At 40.0% G+C, this 15,529-nt stretch overlaps 1 protein-coding gene across 7 annotated transcripts in view; it reads left to right on the forward strand.

The window, feature by feature from the left end:
* PIP5K1B (phosphatidylinositol-4-phosphate 5-kinase type 1 beta) overlaps positions 1-15,529 on the forward strand; it is a 94,467-nt gene that overhangs the window by 45,684 nt on the left and 33,254 nt on the right. For all 7 annotated transcript variants that reach the window (XM_087957789.1, XM_026675490.2, XM_087957790.1 and 4 more), the window contains 2 exons: positions 3,114-3,244; positions 7,342-7,459. In XM_087957789.1, coding sequence (XP_087813915.1) covers positions 3,114-3,244; positions 7,342-7,459 — 249 coding nt within the window. The remainder of the gene's footprint in view (positions 1-3,113; positions 3,245-7,341; positions 7,460-15,529) is intronic.

The following is a 15,529-nucleotide window of genomic DNA, read 5'->3' on the forward strand; positions in this document are numbered from 1 at the left end:
TCCAATAAATTTAGAACAATAATTTAAGACATGATCCTTTGAAATAAGTTTGTCTAAAAATATACAGTACCCACTGCATGTTACTGAAGGTTTAAGGGAAGGATTTTTCTAAAATATGAACTTGGTATAGAAGAACCTGACTTGTCTTCTTGGATTTCTTTGTTACCTTATGAATAATGGAAGATGAAATGTCCACTAACATTTATGACTTCCTGTCATAAATAATGTTTACTATCCTTAATAATCACATTGTGAAGCTTGTTAGTTTAGCAATTTCATAATTGAGACACTATGTTCTGTAATTGCTGATGTATAAGCCCATCCACAGATAAGCCAACTCTAGAATTTTTAACCAAAGTACTATGGGGAAAAATGTACTACCTGCAGAGAAGCCGACCTGCATTTTTCATAATATTTTGGTTGAAATTTTAAGGATCTAGGAATGGGTTTACAATGCAAATATATATTGCAAATACAGGAACTTTTGAAAAGTATTACTGTATCAATATACATGTATTATATTAATAAATATAATAAAGTTACAGAGAAATCCATCCATGGATAAGTTGAACCTCTTTTTTGGGGGGGCGGGGGAGTGCATGTGTACCTAAAATTCTTAGCTTATCCATGATGGGACGAATTAACTTCCCTGGTCTATCATCCCAAATTATATAACTTTGGTTAAATTGTTTGCACAAAATTATTGTCTTCATGATGTTTAGTTTGCATGCATGTTCCATTGCAGGTGGATGAAATTGCAAAGATTACAAATCTTTAGAAAAGAATGATCTGCCTATCTATATAAAACAAATATTTCAAGGCAAATCCTCAACTACCCTATTCCTTCCACCACATATGATATCATATTATTGTGCAAATTAGAGATGTAGGAAATTTGTTTAAGTAGTTCAAGAGTTAATTTGTTTTGGCTGCTCTTATTTGACTCCTTGTTTTCTTTGTCTGGTAACTGGTTTCAGAGAAAGAAGCCTTAGGCTCCAAGCTGGTCTAGATTTTATGTGATGTCCAATTTCAGTACAAAAAAATGCTGACACATCTTGGACTAGAATTTCAAGAGTTGACACACATGTAGGAAGTCTTTAACTGATGTTGTTTCAAAGGTCACACAATGGTTACTTATATTTAGGATGATAAAGAAGCATACATTTGAGGATTTATTCCTTACTTTATTTCCAGTTTTTCTTCTTCTATATTTTTAGATAGAAATAGTTTGCAAGTTCAGATTCAGTAATCACTGAGTTCTATAATTAAAAGACAAATTACATAAAGGCTCCACTTAATATAACTGCTCTTTTGTTGCTTCATTAGATGAACAAAACTCTTATCCATTTTATGAAACCATCTATAATCCACTTAAGATGTCTTTGTAATTTATCATAAGAATGCAGAGATACCTGCTTATTTCATGAAGAGTGGATCCTTTTTTTCCACTTAAGATAACCATTGAATAAGAACATATTTGAGTTGATACTATGGTGGTTCTTACATAAACAGAGCAAAATATTGATTTGAACAAAATGGAAGGAGCGTAATGCAATAGAACGTAATATCTATTTCATATCATGCCATTCACAGGCTGAGATTGTGTGATTTATAAAATTAGACAGCACATTTTTTAAAAAATCTACCACTTGAAATACTGAATCTCACCAATTAAGTCTCTGCAACCAAGATGTAATAGAAGCCTTGAGCAGCAGTTGTTAGCTTAAAACTTCTGCCTTTTGTTTCTTATAAAAGTTCAATAAAATCAGACTAGTCTGAGAAAAAGACAGAAGGAAATGCCTAGTCCTTTCATTTGGGCTTCTGACTGTGTTTCTAGAGTTTATGACTCCGGGTTGCCAGAAGTCCTTTACAATCTAATTACGTGTACAAATTTAATTTTGTTGACTGTTCGTGGAGAAGACACTGCCAGATGCTTGCCATATTAGCTTCAAAAATTTATAATAAAACAGATTGATTCTGTATTAGTCTGAATAGTTAAGACTGCTGAAAAACATATGTATTCATCTAATAATTAACATATTTGTAAACTGTGTACCATTGAGAGTTTTCTACGGATATTTTTTTTCAGAAACCCCAAAGGTGCTTTTCAAAAGTTTAGTTGCCCCTTCAGAAGAATTCTCCCTTTCTGTCTCTTTTTCAAAAGCTGTCATCATCACATTCTTAATAGCATCCCATTTTGAAAATCAGACATGAAAAGTCACCTTTTAAAAACAAATTTTATATCATTGATTTTCCTATATATTGATTTTTTGACTCACAGAAACACAATGACTGTCTATTTTTCTTTTTCCCTGAGTATTTCCTTTCCTGACCCATTAACTACAATGTTCAATGGGACCCTCTGTTCAGTTTCACTGTAGCATTTTAGCCCAGGAAGTATTTACCTTTCTTACCAGTTATCCAGCAACTATAGTTGTGGTAATAATTGGCTTACACAGATGACAGTAATGCCGTCAGCTGATTCTTTCCATTAGAAACTTGAGTTCATTCTTCTGCCTTGCCTATTCCTCTGCAGCTGCATATCATCATGGCTCTGACCATCTTCCTAAACTACAGGCTCTGAGCTCCCCACAATTGGGCAAGAAAGGAGAGAAAGAGAACAAAAAGGAAAGCAGAGGAAGAAGTTAAGAGCATGTTAATTGGAAAAAATGAGGTTCTCCTTTTTTTGCTTTTTTTTCATCTGCTTAAATTATATCATGATTTATGGGAGCTGTTAGAATTCCAGAGCACTCGGAAGTTTTCTAGAATTCTTCCTTTCTGTTGTAGACTATCTGCTGTGAAAAGAGAGAATGCAGGCAGAGGAATACTCATTTTTCCCTCAGTACTAGGCAGTTTTTGAGGTATGAACTTTCTTTTCAATACAGTATGTGAGTTTCAAATAATACCTTTTTCATCTTTCTGGTAGACTTGTATGATGTACTGAGATCATTTGTCTCAAAGTCTGAGAAATTCTCTTGGAGGAATCAGCTTGTTTTTAGATAGGGGAAGCCAGGAATTTGAAATATTCTTAGAGATGTAGAAGGTTACAAAAAAACACTGCCTATGTGTTTCAAGATGACAATTTTAAACATAATATATATTTGTTTTTGCAGACTGCATCGTCAGCTATCAAAGGTGCCATACAACTGGGAATAGGATACACAGTGGGTAACCTTACATCTAAACCAGATAGAGATGTACTTATGCAAGATTTCTATGTAGTCGAAAGTGTATTTCTTCCCAGGTAAAGGATGAGTTAATTATTTTTTTATTTCCCTAATATTATTTACCAGATTTATTGATTAATTCTAGTGATAACCAGTCTTCCTTCCAAATTGCTAATACATGTTTCTTGTACTGTAAAAAACAATAAAAAGAAAATTTGTAAGATTTGGTTGAAATTCTCCTGGGCCTATATAGATCTTTGTATGGTCCGTTTGAACAATTTTGTATTATTTTGTTAGGTATTGCTCATGTCCAGAATAAATTGAAATTTATTCTTAAACTTTCGATTGTGTTATGCATTAATTCCAGAAAACACTGTTTTATGAGTATTTTATTTATAATAATAGATAAAAGAATTTTAAGTCATGGAGCAATAAAATATATTTTGAGTAATAACTTTTTTTTATTTGACAAGTTATCACACTGATATATGTATGATGTAGAGTTTCATCCTTGCTTTTCTAAATAGTCAGAATTTGAATAAGAAGAGTTATAGGGGATTAAAGGAGAGCAGAAAATCAACAGTTTCAATGTTGTCTTACTACATTTGAGGAAAATGATGGTGTTTTATGATGAGAAGTATCTACACGAAAAGATAACACAAAATTATATTTTTCTGAAGTATTTATACAAAACCAATTTTCTAGTCAGTTCTTCATGTATTTAAGAAAGCTCTATCTAGGTGCATGTTTCTGGAGAGTACGTTATAACACATTATTTAAATTTTTCACTTAATATGTTAATACTAAAAACTGTTGTTTAATTCCAAAGAAAATGTACTGAAGGTTTCAACTAAAGGGCATATAAAAGTATAGATATTTAGCACATCGACTGATAGTCATTATAACACAAGAGCATGGCTTAATACTTAATATGTTTTTAAGTGATTGATTTTCTTCATGGAGAAGTGCCGCAGATTAGAAATTGGTTTTATTTCCTGTTTGAAGAAAATAGGCAAAAATCTAGCAACAGAAGAAATAAAATCTTTGTAATGAAAAATGAAATTGCACTTTGGAGATTCAACAACTGTTCACATTCAGTGTTCTCCTCTTGAAAAGCCTTTTCCAAGCAGAGTTTGATAAATACTAATTTTTGAAAACCGTCACCTGCAGATATAAAAAAATTCAACACCTAAAATGACTTAAAATAATGATGGCCAGTGCAGACACATTTGGTTTTCCTGAGGAAAGTTATTATTACCTTTATTGTCAGAGTACAACATGTGTACAATGACATTGGCTGAGCCTCGTTAAATTACAAGAGTTAATCGTAAAAATACAATGTCTTTCAATTTTGTACCTTTGAGGCAATTTATAGATTTATAGAGTTTCTTCTTTATTTTGAAGTCAGTTTGTTTTAAAACTGAACCCAGCAAATAGCTAAAAATGCTTATTCTCCCAGTCTTTTGCTCAAAGACTGCAGCCTTCCCTTTAGAAATGTCTGTTGCTCGGCAAGACAATATAATCGCTGTTAGCATTTTGGGAAAGTAGTACAGTACAGTCTTGCAGATTTCTTGGTGTCAGAATCCAAATATAAGGTGATCTTGGGGACTGACACTTGGATTTGCTGAGTTTCTGGGTATAAGAGTTTATGATTCTAAATGCAACTTTTGGAACAAAAAGTAAGGTTTCAGAGCAGTTCAGAGAAGCAGTTAGATCTCATAAGACATCTTTTAATATGTTACATAACAAGCTAAACTAGAATGTGATTTGTTTGCTCTTGACTTTCTGGGATGTTTGAGTCCACTTGCTTAAAAAAATCATAACAAGTCACACATAACATAATGTAACATAGCACAGCACATAAATGAGGCTGCATTAATAGTGTAATGTATGATTTTATAGAGTTTTCCTACAACATTTGTATCATTATGCAGTTTAAATTTATGGTTTTTATTGCTAGGTTTTCCTGAGTTTTGAACCTTTAAACAAATTTGTATTGGCAATCCTTGTTCACTTAAATAGTTAATATTTTCTTCTGTAATGTCAGTAAAAACTAGAAATAGTAAATAGTTTTATCCAGAAAAAAAAAATGTCTTCAAACTAAATGAGGATCAGAACTTCACTTAGCTACATGAAGAAGAAGTTCAACTAGATTGCTTTGCTACCTACCTGCTCAGGAACAATGCATATGAAGTTTAAAAGTTGCCATTTTGAACAGTTAAATTATAACTACGTGGCAACTTTTGGGAAGGCTTTGGAAGCCACACTATTGGTCTTGAGAGGACATAGGCTGTTTTAGAAATTATAGGCTGTGAAATCTTATTATGTAGTTCAGTTCTTCTCAGGAAGAACAGAAAATACACTTTAAAATAGAAGAAAATAATCAATTGGTTAAAAACATTAAGCAATTAAAGAGTAAAAATCAGAAATGATGAAAGAACAGAATGAAAAATTCAATTTGATCTTTTCAAGACATTTTAATAGTATATTGATACGGTTGAAAAGGGACGTGGTGGCTCAGTGGCTAAGATGCTGAGATTTTTGATCAGAAAGTTCGGAAGTTCAAATCCCTAGCGCTGTGTAACGGAGTGAGCTCCCATTACTTCTCCCAGCTTCTGCCAACCTAGCAGTTCAAAAGCATCTAAAAATGCAAGTAGAAAAATAGGGACCACTTTGGTGGGAAGGTAACAGCTTTCTGTGCACCTTCGGTGTTTAGTCATGCTGGCCACATGACCACAAAGACTTGTTCAGACAGTGCTGGTTCTTTTGGCTTTGTAACGGAGATGAACACCACCCCCTAGAATCTGAAACAACTAGCGCGTATGTGTGAAGGGAACCTTTATATTTACCTTATGGTTGAAAAAATGCTGTTTCTCTTTTATGCTTCAAACTTTTGATCTGTATCAATTTTAATGAAGTACATAAAAGTATTTTACTGAGAAATGTTATTGGGATGCTGATGTTAATAATTAGCATTTGATGAAAATGTTAGTTGCCTAAAACAGTGGTCCCCAACCTTTTTTGTACCAGGGACCGGTTTCAAGCAGAAACATTTTTTCAAGGACCGGGGGGGGGGAGGAGAGAGAATCCGACTTTGGTAGTTTGCTTGCAGACGTTTCATTACCTGACTAGGTAACATCTGATGTTGTTACCTAGTCGGGTAATAAAACGTCTGCCAGCAAACCACCAAGTTCAGGGAGCGCCTCGGCCCTGCCTCCCTCAGCCCCATCCCTCAGGTGTCTCCCTCCCTCCCTCCCTCAGGTGTCTGCCTCGTTCCTCTCTCAGTCACTCTATCGCTCCTACAGCAGCCGAGGAAGAAACTGCTTCAAAGAAGCCGGGGTGGGGGGTGGGGTGGCTTTCCTGTCGCCACAGCTTCCCGGCGCCCGTTTCACCCCCACCCCGCCCGCCCGCCCGCTCGCGGTTCAATCCACAGTGCTCCGTTCTGCCTGCCTGCCTGCCTGCCTTCTTCGTTTCGGAGCAGCTTCGGCTGATAAAAAGAGGCGAATAGTTATTATTCTCAGCCGAAGCTTCTCCCAAACAACCAGACAGGCAGGCAGGCAGAACGGAGCACTGTGGATTGAACCGCGAGTGGGCGGGCGGGTGGGGTGGGGGTGAAACGGGCGCTTCGGGGAAGCTGCGGCGACAGGAAAAGCCACCCCCGGCTTCTTTGAAGCAGTTTCTTCCTGGGCTGGTGGAGGAGCGAGAAAGCGACTGAGAGAGCTGAGCCAGAGAGCAGGACAGGCTTCGGTTGCTTCCTCCCTCCCCTTCTCTCATTTGTGTCCTTGATCCCCGATCCCAGCAGCATTCACCGAAGGTGAAGAAAGCCGCCATTTTTTTTAATTTTTTTTTCTTTGCGGCCCGGTAAAGAGTGCTCCACGGCCCGGTACCGGTCCGCGGCCCGGTGGTTGGGGACCCCTGGCCTAAAACACAGTATAATCCTGTACATCTTTAAAGGCATGGGTTTTCTTCAAGAAGTATATTGGAAGAAAAGCAGCCAAAAACATTGATTGATTGATTGATTGATCTTCATATTCTGTTGCATTAGTTCAGTCTTCAGTCAACTCTTCAGAAGAGTCTGAAAAGGCTTCTATTTTTAGTAAAATTCAGGTTAAGATGTATATATTATAAATGCATATGTATAGACATAATATTTTAAATTTCTCTTTCAACTCAGTGAAGGAAGCAATCTGACACCGGCTCATCATTATCCAGACTTTAGATTTAAGACCTACGCACCTCTAGCTTTCCGTTACTTCAGAGAACTTTTTGGTATTAAGCCTGATGACTACTTGGTAAGACTTATTCCTACTTTTTCCCACAGAGTATATATAAGAAACCTAAAAGCTCTTTCTGCTTCAGAATCAGTAACCATCAGTTACTTTTATTTGTGATTGGATTGAGCAATGCACCTGACATAGTGAAGAAAATTGTTCAGTATTATTTGCTTTGATTCATATACCAAATTCCACTCACCTGTATCTATTTTTAATGGAGAAAGGGTAGCAGTAATTCTTTTAAATATAGTGTATAACAGATTGGGTCAGGGCAAAGATCCCTATATTATCAAGACATTCTGAAGTGCATAGAGTTGTTAGTTGACCATTTCCATTTTCAGCTTTTAATTGCTTGTCCTAAAATTTGATGTATTAATTGACAGTTCACCAACTGAAGTGTGGCTGCTACTCAAGTCATTATTTCTATTAGAAATACTATAATTGAATTTAAATACCCCTGTGGGTTTTGCTGATTGAATTTTAGTGAAGACATGTAATTCATTAATTTCCTTTTAATTGTCTAACAACATGTACGTTTCCTTAGGGAAACATAACCTTTATATAGAAAATTAAGAATAGTAATGGCTAACCTTTTGGGCATTGAGTGCCCAAAACATGCACGTATCCCCAAAATGCAATGCATGTGTATCCCCCGTGCATGCAGCCCATCACCTGCATGCACCCCGTTCGCGCTGCAGAGACCCAAAGACCAGCTGGCCAGTGGGAGGTGCACGTGCATGCGTGGTGGAGTTGAGCTGAGGTGATGGCTCGCATGCCCACAGAGAGGGCTCTGGGTGCCACCTGAGGCATGCGTGCCATAGGTTTGCCATCATGGCTATAGAATGCCCTTCCAAACATTCACAGAGCAAAATGTAACACTGAGTCAGTCATGGGAACTGCTGCCATAAGACCCCAATTGAATGCTTGTTCTGAATAGTTAGAGAGCTGTAGTATACAGTATTGCATTGTGTTTGCAGCACAGTGTAGCGTGCAACTTTTCTCTTTTGTACTTAATGTGCCACTTAATAAATAGTGTAGCATAACATTCAAAACCCATCAAAATGATTAAAAAGTTGTTCATTGCCATAAGTTACTGCTGGCAAAACTTCTGAATCTCATCTTTCCCAAGTCATTTCACATTTTTATATAGTTTTCAATAGAATAAAAATGTAATCCCTCATTAAGTAACGTAAATATACTTTGTTAAGTGCATTAACAGGTAAAACAAACACATCTATTTGCAGTGCTAAAACATAATTTAATAGGATGTGACAAGCAGGAAAGAAGCTTTAAAGTGCTGATTTTACATATTCCTCCGAGACAGGCATTTTGTCAAAGTTTCCTTTTATTAGAATAGTTATACTGGCACATCTGGGAAAACGCGAATCTGAAAGTTCCACGTTTTCCTCCAATAAGTAAAAAATTACAAATCCACCTCCTGCACCCATTGTTCCATCATATGCCCCACTCACCATTCATTCCACCTTGAGACTTCCCTTCAACCACTCCTCGACCAGGTGCAGGAATAACATGACCTTGACTTTAAAGAAGAATGCTATTATGTCGATTATACGTTCCATGAAACCTCCCCTCCCAACTTCCCAAGCTCAAGGATGTGGCAGCACGGAAGCTTCTGGTGCTAATATGGCCTCCAAAGCTGACAATAGGTGAACAACCCTGCAATGTCAATGTGTGCTCATTTTTGCTACAGCACAGTGCAAAAAAAAAAAAAAAAAGTAATATTTATTTAAAATGAAATAAAAATCAATGCTTAAGCAACATTGGCGACCATTATTAATGTAACTGAGTCTCAACAATTCTACTCTCAAGGAAATTTTCCCAAAACATAAATACATCAAGTGCACGCTTTATATAGTGATTGTAGAATTTAATTTTTGATGACATCTTTTGACTTTTCATTGTACTTTCTTTTTAATCTGCCCCTTAAATTCTCCTTTCATAAATTGTGTATACCTGGGAATATGCAGTTTATTAAGGAGACAGTATTTCATATAGAAACGTTATCTTGTGAGAAGGTGACTTCTTAACTTCAGGTTTATAAAGATAAAAGAGCTATAATGAAGTTTTCATATCTGAATATCTCAATGGCCATTCTGGCTGCTGAGAACATATTTAAAATATGTTAGGAAGTATTCATAATTAATTCATTCATTCTTTGTGATCACAAAGAATACAGGTTAATGTGAATGAATAAAAGAAAAAATAAATGGTATATCATTTCTAGAACACTATCTGAACTACCGATTTCCTTGGTTTTAGCTGCTTCATATTTTTGGAATATTAAACAGTATTCCTAATTATGAATACTTCCTAACATATTTTAAAATGTGTTCTCCCATGAGCTGTTCAGACCATCCAGTAATGGGAGGTGCTTCAGTCTCTGCATGTCTAGGCTGGGCTTAATTTGTGGAACTCTCCTCCTCCTCCACGGGACTCCTCCCCAGCGTTCCCCAGTTTTTGCTCAGCCTCGTTGTGGATAGGCAGTGCTTTTTGTTCTTCCTTGGCCGGAACAGGAGTATTACTCAGCAGGTTTGGATATAGTCCAGTTCGTTTTTTCAGGCTTTTAGCCTCCAAATCACTTTACGATCTCCCAATGTTAGCTCTCTCCATCTGGTCATTGGAGATCATTTGCATTTTCGGCCAGCACTGTTTCGCGCCTGAAGCGGCAGGCGGCTTTGGCATTGCTCCGAGCCCCACCCCATCTGCTTGTTCTACCCCCTGCCATTGTGATTCCGCATTGCCTTTCTCTATATCGGCAATAGCGGCGTGGGCGTTTTCGCTCTCATCCGAGTCATATCGTTTGATTTTTCCCCTCAGAACGCCGTCTTGGTGTGGAAAGTAGTAAGAATTCTTTCCACCCCTTTCCCCGCCGTTCCTTTTAGCCACAAGGAGAAGCCGTCAGAGGCATTTCCCCATGCGGCGGGAATTTGTTGCTGGGAAGTGCGCACGTGCCAAAAATAATGGCCATTGTTTTTGCCTTTATTTTTTAAAAACTGCGTGGCCGCGTTATTTGTAACTCGAGCTGTGTGAGGTAGTTTTCCTTCCCGATCAGAGGTTTTTCCTTCTGATAACCTAAGGAATTATTACACCTCGTTTTCCTATTAGATTTGAGGCCATCCGTGTATTATTGTTGGCTTAACCCTCACAGCCTTACCCAGCGGCACAACAGCGAGCACCCAGGCCCATGTCCGCCTGTGCAGGGAAGCTAATTTTCAACCAACCGGTAGTTGAGGCAGATGTGATTCCAGTTCCTCACATGTTTTCAGACCTGGTACAGAAACAGTGGGCGTCTGCAGCGGTGTACCCTGCCCCCATGGGATATGACAGGAAATATTTTAGTTTGGCCCCTGATTTCTCAAAATTGTTGAATACTCCCGAGGTAGACGAACCTATAGTGGGATTAGCGTCCTTGTCCTCCATTCCCAGTGAAGCGCTGGAGGCATTAAAGCTGGAGGAAAAACGGGCCGAGTTTGCTTCCTTCTTTACCCGTTCTTCTCTCAGGTGGCTCCGTCTCTTATGGGAGCATGTCCCTCATTCCAACATTAGAGCGCACCAAGATATTGCAAAACCTATAGCAGCCGCTGAATTCTCAGCTGACGCAACTTATCATGCGGTCAAGTTTTCAGCCAGGGCCATTACCTCACATGTCACAGCGCGACGCTTACTATGGTAAAACACTGGCAAGCGGACATTAAGCACAAATGCAAGCTGGCTTCATCTCCTATTGTGGGAGACAGATTCTTTGGCCCTGCCCTCGACCCGCTGCTAATCGAAACCCGAAACAAAAAGAAAATTCTACCTTCCCCTTTTTGGAAGTCAGATTCTAGAAACCCTCAGTCCTTTCAGAGGGGATCCTTTCAGCCCTTTTATCAGGGATTCTTCTCACCCAGATACCAGAGACCCCCATCATTCAGACCAGGGCAGCAGCTAGAGAGGTCCGACTTTGGGGATAGGAACAGAAGGGGTGGCCAATCCAAGAAATCCTTTTGAGGAGCAGGAAATAGGTCTTTCCGGCGTCCAAGATAGCTCCCCGGGCCCGGCTCCCATTGGTGGACGCCTTAAATTATTCATGGACCAATGGGACTCCTCAACGTCTGATTGGTCAGAGACACGATCAGATCTGGTCAGAGACACGATCAGATTTGGTCTTGCACTGGAGTTTCAATCCACTCCCTCAGACTTTTTCATGTCATGCCCTGTTTCCAGAGATCCGGTTAAACGTAATCTTATGGAAACAGCTATCCATCATCTACTGGACATACGAGCCATCCAACCAGTAGCTACCAATGAACGAGGGCGAGGCTTCTATTCACATATTTTTGTTGTTCCCAAAAGTTCGGGGGGGTGGAGAGCAATATTGGATCTGAAACGTCTCAACCGTTTCTTAGTATATCGCAAGTTTAAAATGCACACCCTGCAATCTATCTTACTTTGCTTCAGAAAGGGTGACGTCCTTACGTCCATAGATCGGTACAATATGTAGCGTACGTACATATTGCTATTCGGCCTCCCCACTATAAATTTCTGACATTCTGTTATGATAACCACCATTTCGAATAGTGGCCCTTCCTTTCGGACTAGCTTCTGCCCCCACGACCTTCACAAAGGTTCTCGCAGCGCTAGCTGCTCATCTCCATGATATCCCCGTACGACTCCAGTGTTACCTTGATGACATCTTGATTTTGTCATCTTCCGATCATCAAGCAGTCAGAGATACTCAGAACACATTACAATCCCTATAACAACATGGGTTCTCAATAAATTGGAAAAAGAGTCATTTAACACCATCGACTCGGTTAATTCATCTGGGGGCAGTCATAGATATGGTGGAAGGCAAAGTTTACCTGTCACCAGATAGACTAAATAGCATTCAGCAATTAGTTAAGGAGATCAGGGGTCTTAAGAGGGTGTCCCTAGCGGAACTAATTGTTAGGCAAGATGATCTCATGTATATCTATCATCCCTTGGGCCCAGCTCCACACTAGATCCCTCCACTGGTTCCTGCTCCCGTACCAGCACTCTGGCCGAAGCAACTCCAAATACAAGGTCAAGGTACCATCAAAGGTCCTCATATCTCTCCTCTGGTGGACCAGACCAGTCATCAACAGAGGCTGCCTCTTCAAAGAGCCACACAGACTTACCATCACCACTGATGCCAGCCTGTTTGGATGGGGAGCACACGTTCAATCGCTCACAACCCAAGGCCGCTGGTCCGCCATAGAACAGTCGTGCAGCATAAACTAGCTGGAGCTTCGAGCAGTACACCTGGCTCTTCACAGCTTCCTTCCACAGGTACGCAATCAGCACATACTAATATTGACCGACAACGTAACAGCCAAAGCTCACATAAACAAACAGGGGGGCACACAGTCGAAACATCTCAGGCGGGAAGCGGAGCGCTTGTGTCGTTGGGTGGAGAGCAACCTACTTTCCATAAGAGCAGAGCACATTTCGGGCCTGTCGAATACACAGTCAGTCTGGCTAAGCAGGGCTACGATCGATCAATCGGAGTGGCGCCTCCATCCAACCCTGTTTCAAGAGGCGGTCAGGACATTTGGACAGGCGATGGTGGACCTGTTTGCTTCCCCACTCAATGCTCAGCTCCCGAGATTTTTTTCCAAGTAACCCTAGCAAGGAGCGGAGAACTTCAATTCGCTCTGCTGTCGTTGGCCCCTGGGACTTCTGTATGCATTCCCGCCATTTCCACTGCTTCCCAAGGTCATCCAGAAACTGCTAGATGAGAGGACGGAGCTGCTTACTGGCCCAGACGGCCGTGGTTTGCAGACCTCCGCAGTCTATCCGTATCAACACCATGGAGAATTCCGCCAGACAGAGTCTTGCTAACCTAGGGACCCCTTCAACATCCGGACCCTCAATGGTTGCACCTGAATGTCTGGAGGTTGAGCAGAATCGTCTGAAGAGCGAAAAGTTTTCCAACAGTTATGGCCACCATCCAAGCCGCCAGATGCCCCTCAACAACTCGCATTTACACTGCCACATGGTCCAGTTTCTGCAAATGGTGTACCAAGTCTCGAATTGATCCCATCTCTTCATCTGTGGCTCAAATCCTAGAGTTCTTGCAAGAGGGACTTGACAAGGGATTATCACCTAATACGTTGAAAAGACAGGTGGCGGCCTTGGCGTCAGTTTTCACTTGTGAAGGTCTACTATCTCTTTCCCATCATCCACGCATACGGAGTTTCTTTCGAGGAGCCACAAATTTACGCCCTCCAGCGGTACACCGTTATCCCACCTGGGACCTTAACAAGGTGCTCGTCGCACTCACTAAGGGCCTTTTGAACCCTTGAAATCGTCAAGTCTCCAATTTCTGACGTATAAAGTAGTTTTCCTTGTAGCGATCACTTCTGCTCGTCGTATTTCGGAACTTGCAGCTTTGTTTATCAGACAAGATCTTTGTGTTTTCCATTCTGACCGGGTGGTCCTTCGTCCTGATCCTATGTTTATTCCCAAAATTAACTTGGTTTTTCATAGGGCACAAGAGCTGATACTTCCTAATTTTTGTCCCAGACCATCCCAAGGGTTGGAACTACAATGGCATAAGCTTGATGTGAGGCGAGCATTGTGAATATATATTAACTGCACAGCGACTTTCAGAAAAACGGAAGCCTTATTTGTGTTGTTTCAGCCCAACACTCAGGGATGCAAGGTCTCATCTTCTACAATAGGCCGTTGGCTACGGGCCACGATAGCAAAAATGTATCAGACTCAATCACTGCAGGTGCCCAGGGGCATATCAGCTCATTCAACAAGGAGCACCGCAACATCGACAGCGTGGGCCACAGAGGCACCAAAAACTGAAATTTGTTGAACCGCAACCTGGGCCTCTCCATCGCCATTCATTAGGCTTTATAAAATAGATGTGTTTGCATCCACTGAGGCCTCCTTTGGCAGAAGAGTTCTGCAACGAGTCCACAGGGACCAGGAGGGGTTTCCAGGCCAGACAGAGTCCCTCCCATAGGACAGACCAAGCTTTGGTATGTCCCACTACTGGATGCTCTGAACAGCTCATGGGAGAAAGGGCGTTGGTACTTACTTGACAAGCCCGTTCTCTTTGAGCTATGAAGAGCATCCAGCCCCACCCTTTTTCTGGTGGGGTCCTGTTTCGGCCAACAAATTGTTAGGGCATTGAGGACGAGGGGGTTTATTTCTCTCGTCTTCGCCAAAACTGGGCAACGCTGGGGAGGAGTCCTGTGGAGGAGGAGGAGCGTTCCACAAATTAAGCCCAGCCTAGACATGCAGAGACTGAAGCACCTCCCACTATTGGATGCTCTTCACAGCTCAAAGAGAACGGGCGTGTCAGGTAAGTACCAAAGCCATTTCTCAGCAGCCAGAATGGCCATTGAGATATTCAGATATGAAAACTTCATTATAGCTTTTATCTGAGGAACTGATAAACTGATTTATTCTTAAGTTATGCATCCCAATTATATTGTTTTAATCTCTGTTGAAGTATAATTTATCTTTGTCTTTTACAAAACTGCAAATAAGAAAAAATAGGACTAATCTGGGATCTGTTTTGATCTGAGTTTTTATAGCACCACACAGAGGATTAAATCTCTGTTTTTAACCACAAATAAACCTCAAAAACATGGACTTAAAACGTAACTAAAGATATTTGTCCCGGGGATATTAGTTAATTCCACTTTGTCATATTGTTAGATTACTCAGGGTAGAGTCTCTAGGTTTGACTAGGTTATTAACTAGGAGAGTTTTTAGTAGTTAGCATTGCATATGTTCTGTTGCAGACCAAAGGAATTGTGTAAGACATATATCCCCTTGCAAGTTTTATTTGTATATTTCATTAAATTACGCAAAAAATAAAAGCCTCCTAAGAAGCCTTTTCAGTCAGCACCAATAACAATGTTCTAAAAGTTATGTCAGAAGTAGCATACCATATTATGTAAAATAATTTATTGCTGTTTGTTTTCTTTTTTAAAAAAACAATTAGACCTGACACAGTTGAGTAGTCTGGATAGCTTCAAGGATCTTGGTACACAAAGGCCTTCTTGACTTCCTTTCATAAAATACCTAAAACATAATTTCTAT

Source organism: Notechis scutatus, chromosome 2, assembly GCF_049901735.1.
Source record: "Notechis scutatus isolate UNSWTSFEM ecotype Mainland chromosome 2, rNotScu1.2, whole genome shotgun sequence".
NCBI classification, from domain to species: domain Eukaryota; kingdom Metazoa; phylum Chordata; class Lepidosauria; order Squamata; family Elapidae; genus Notechis; species Notechis scutatus.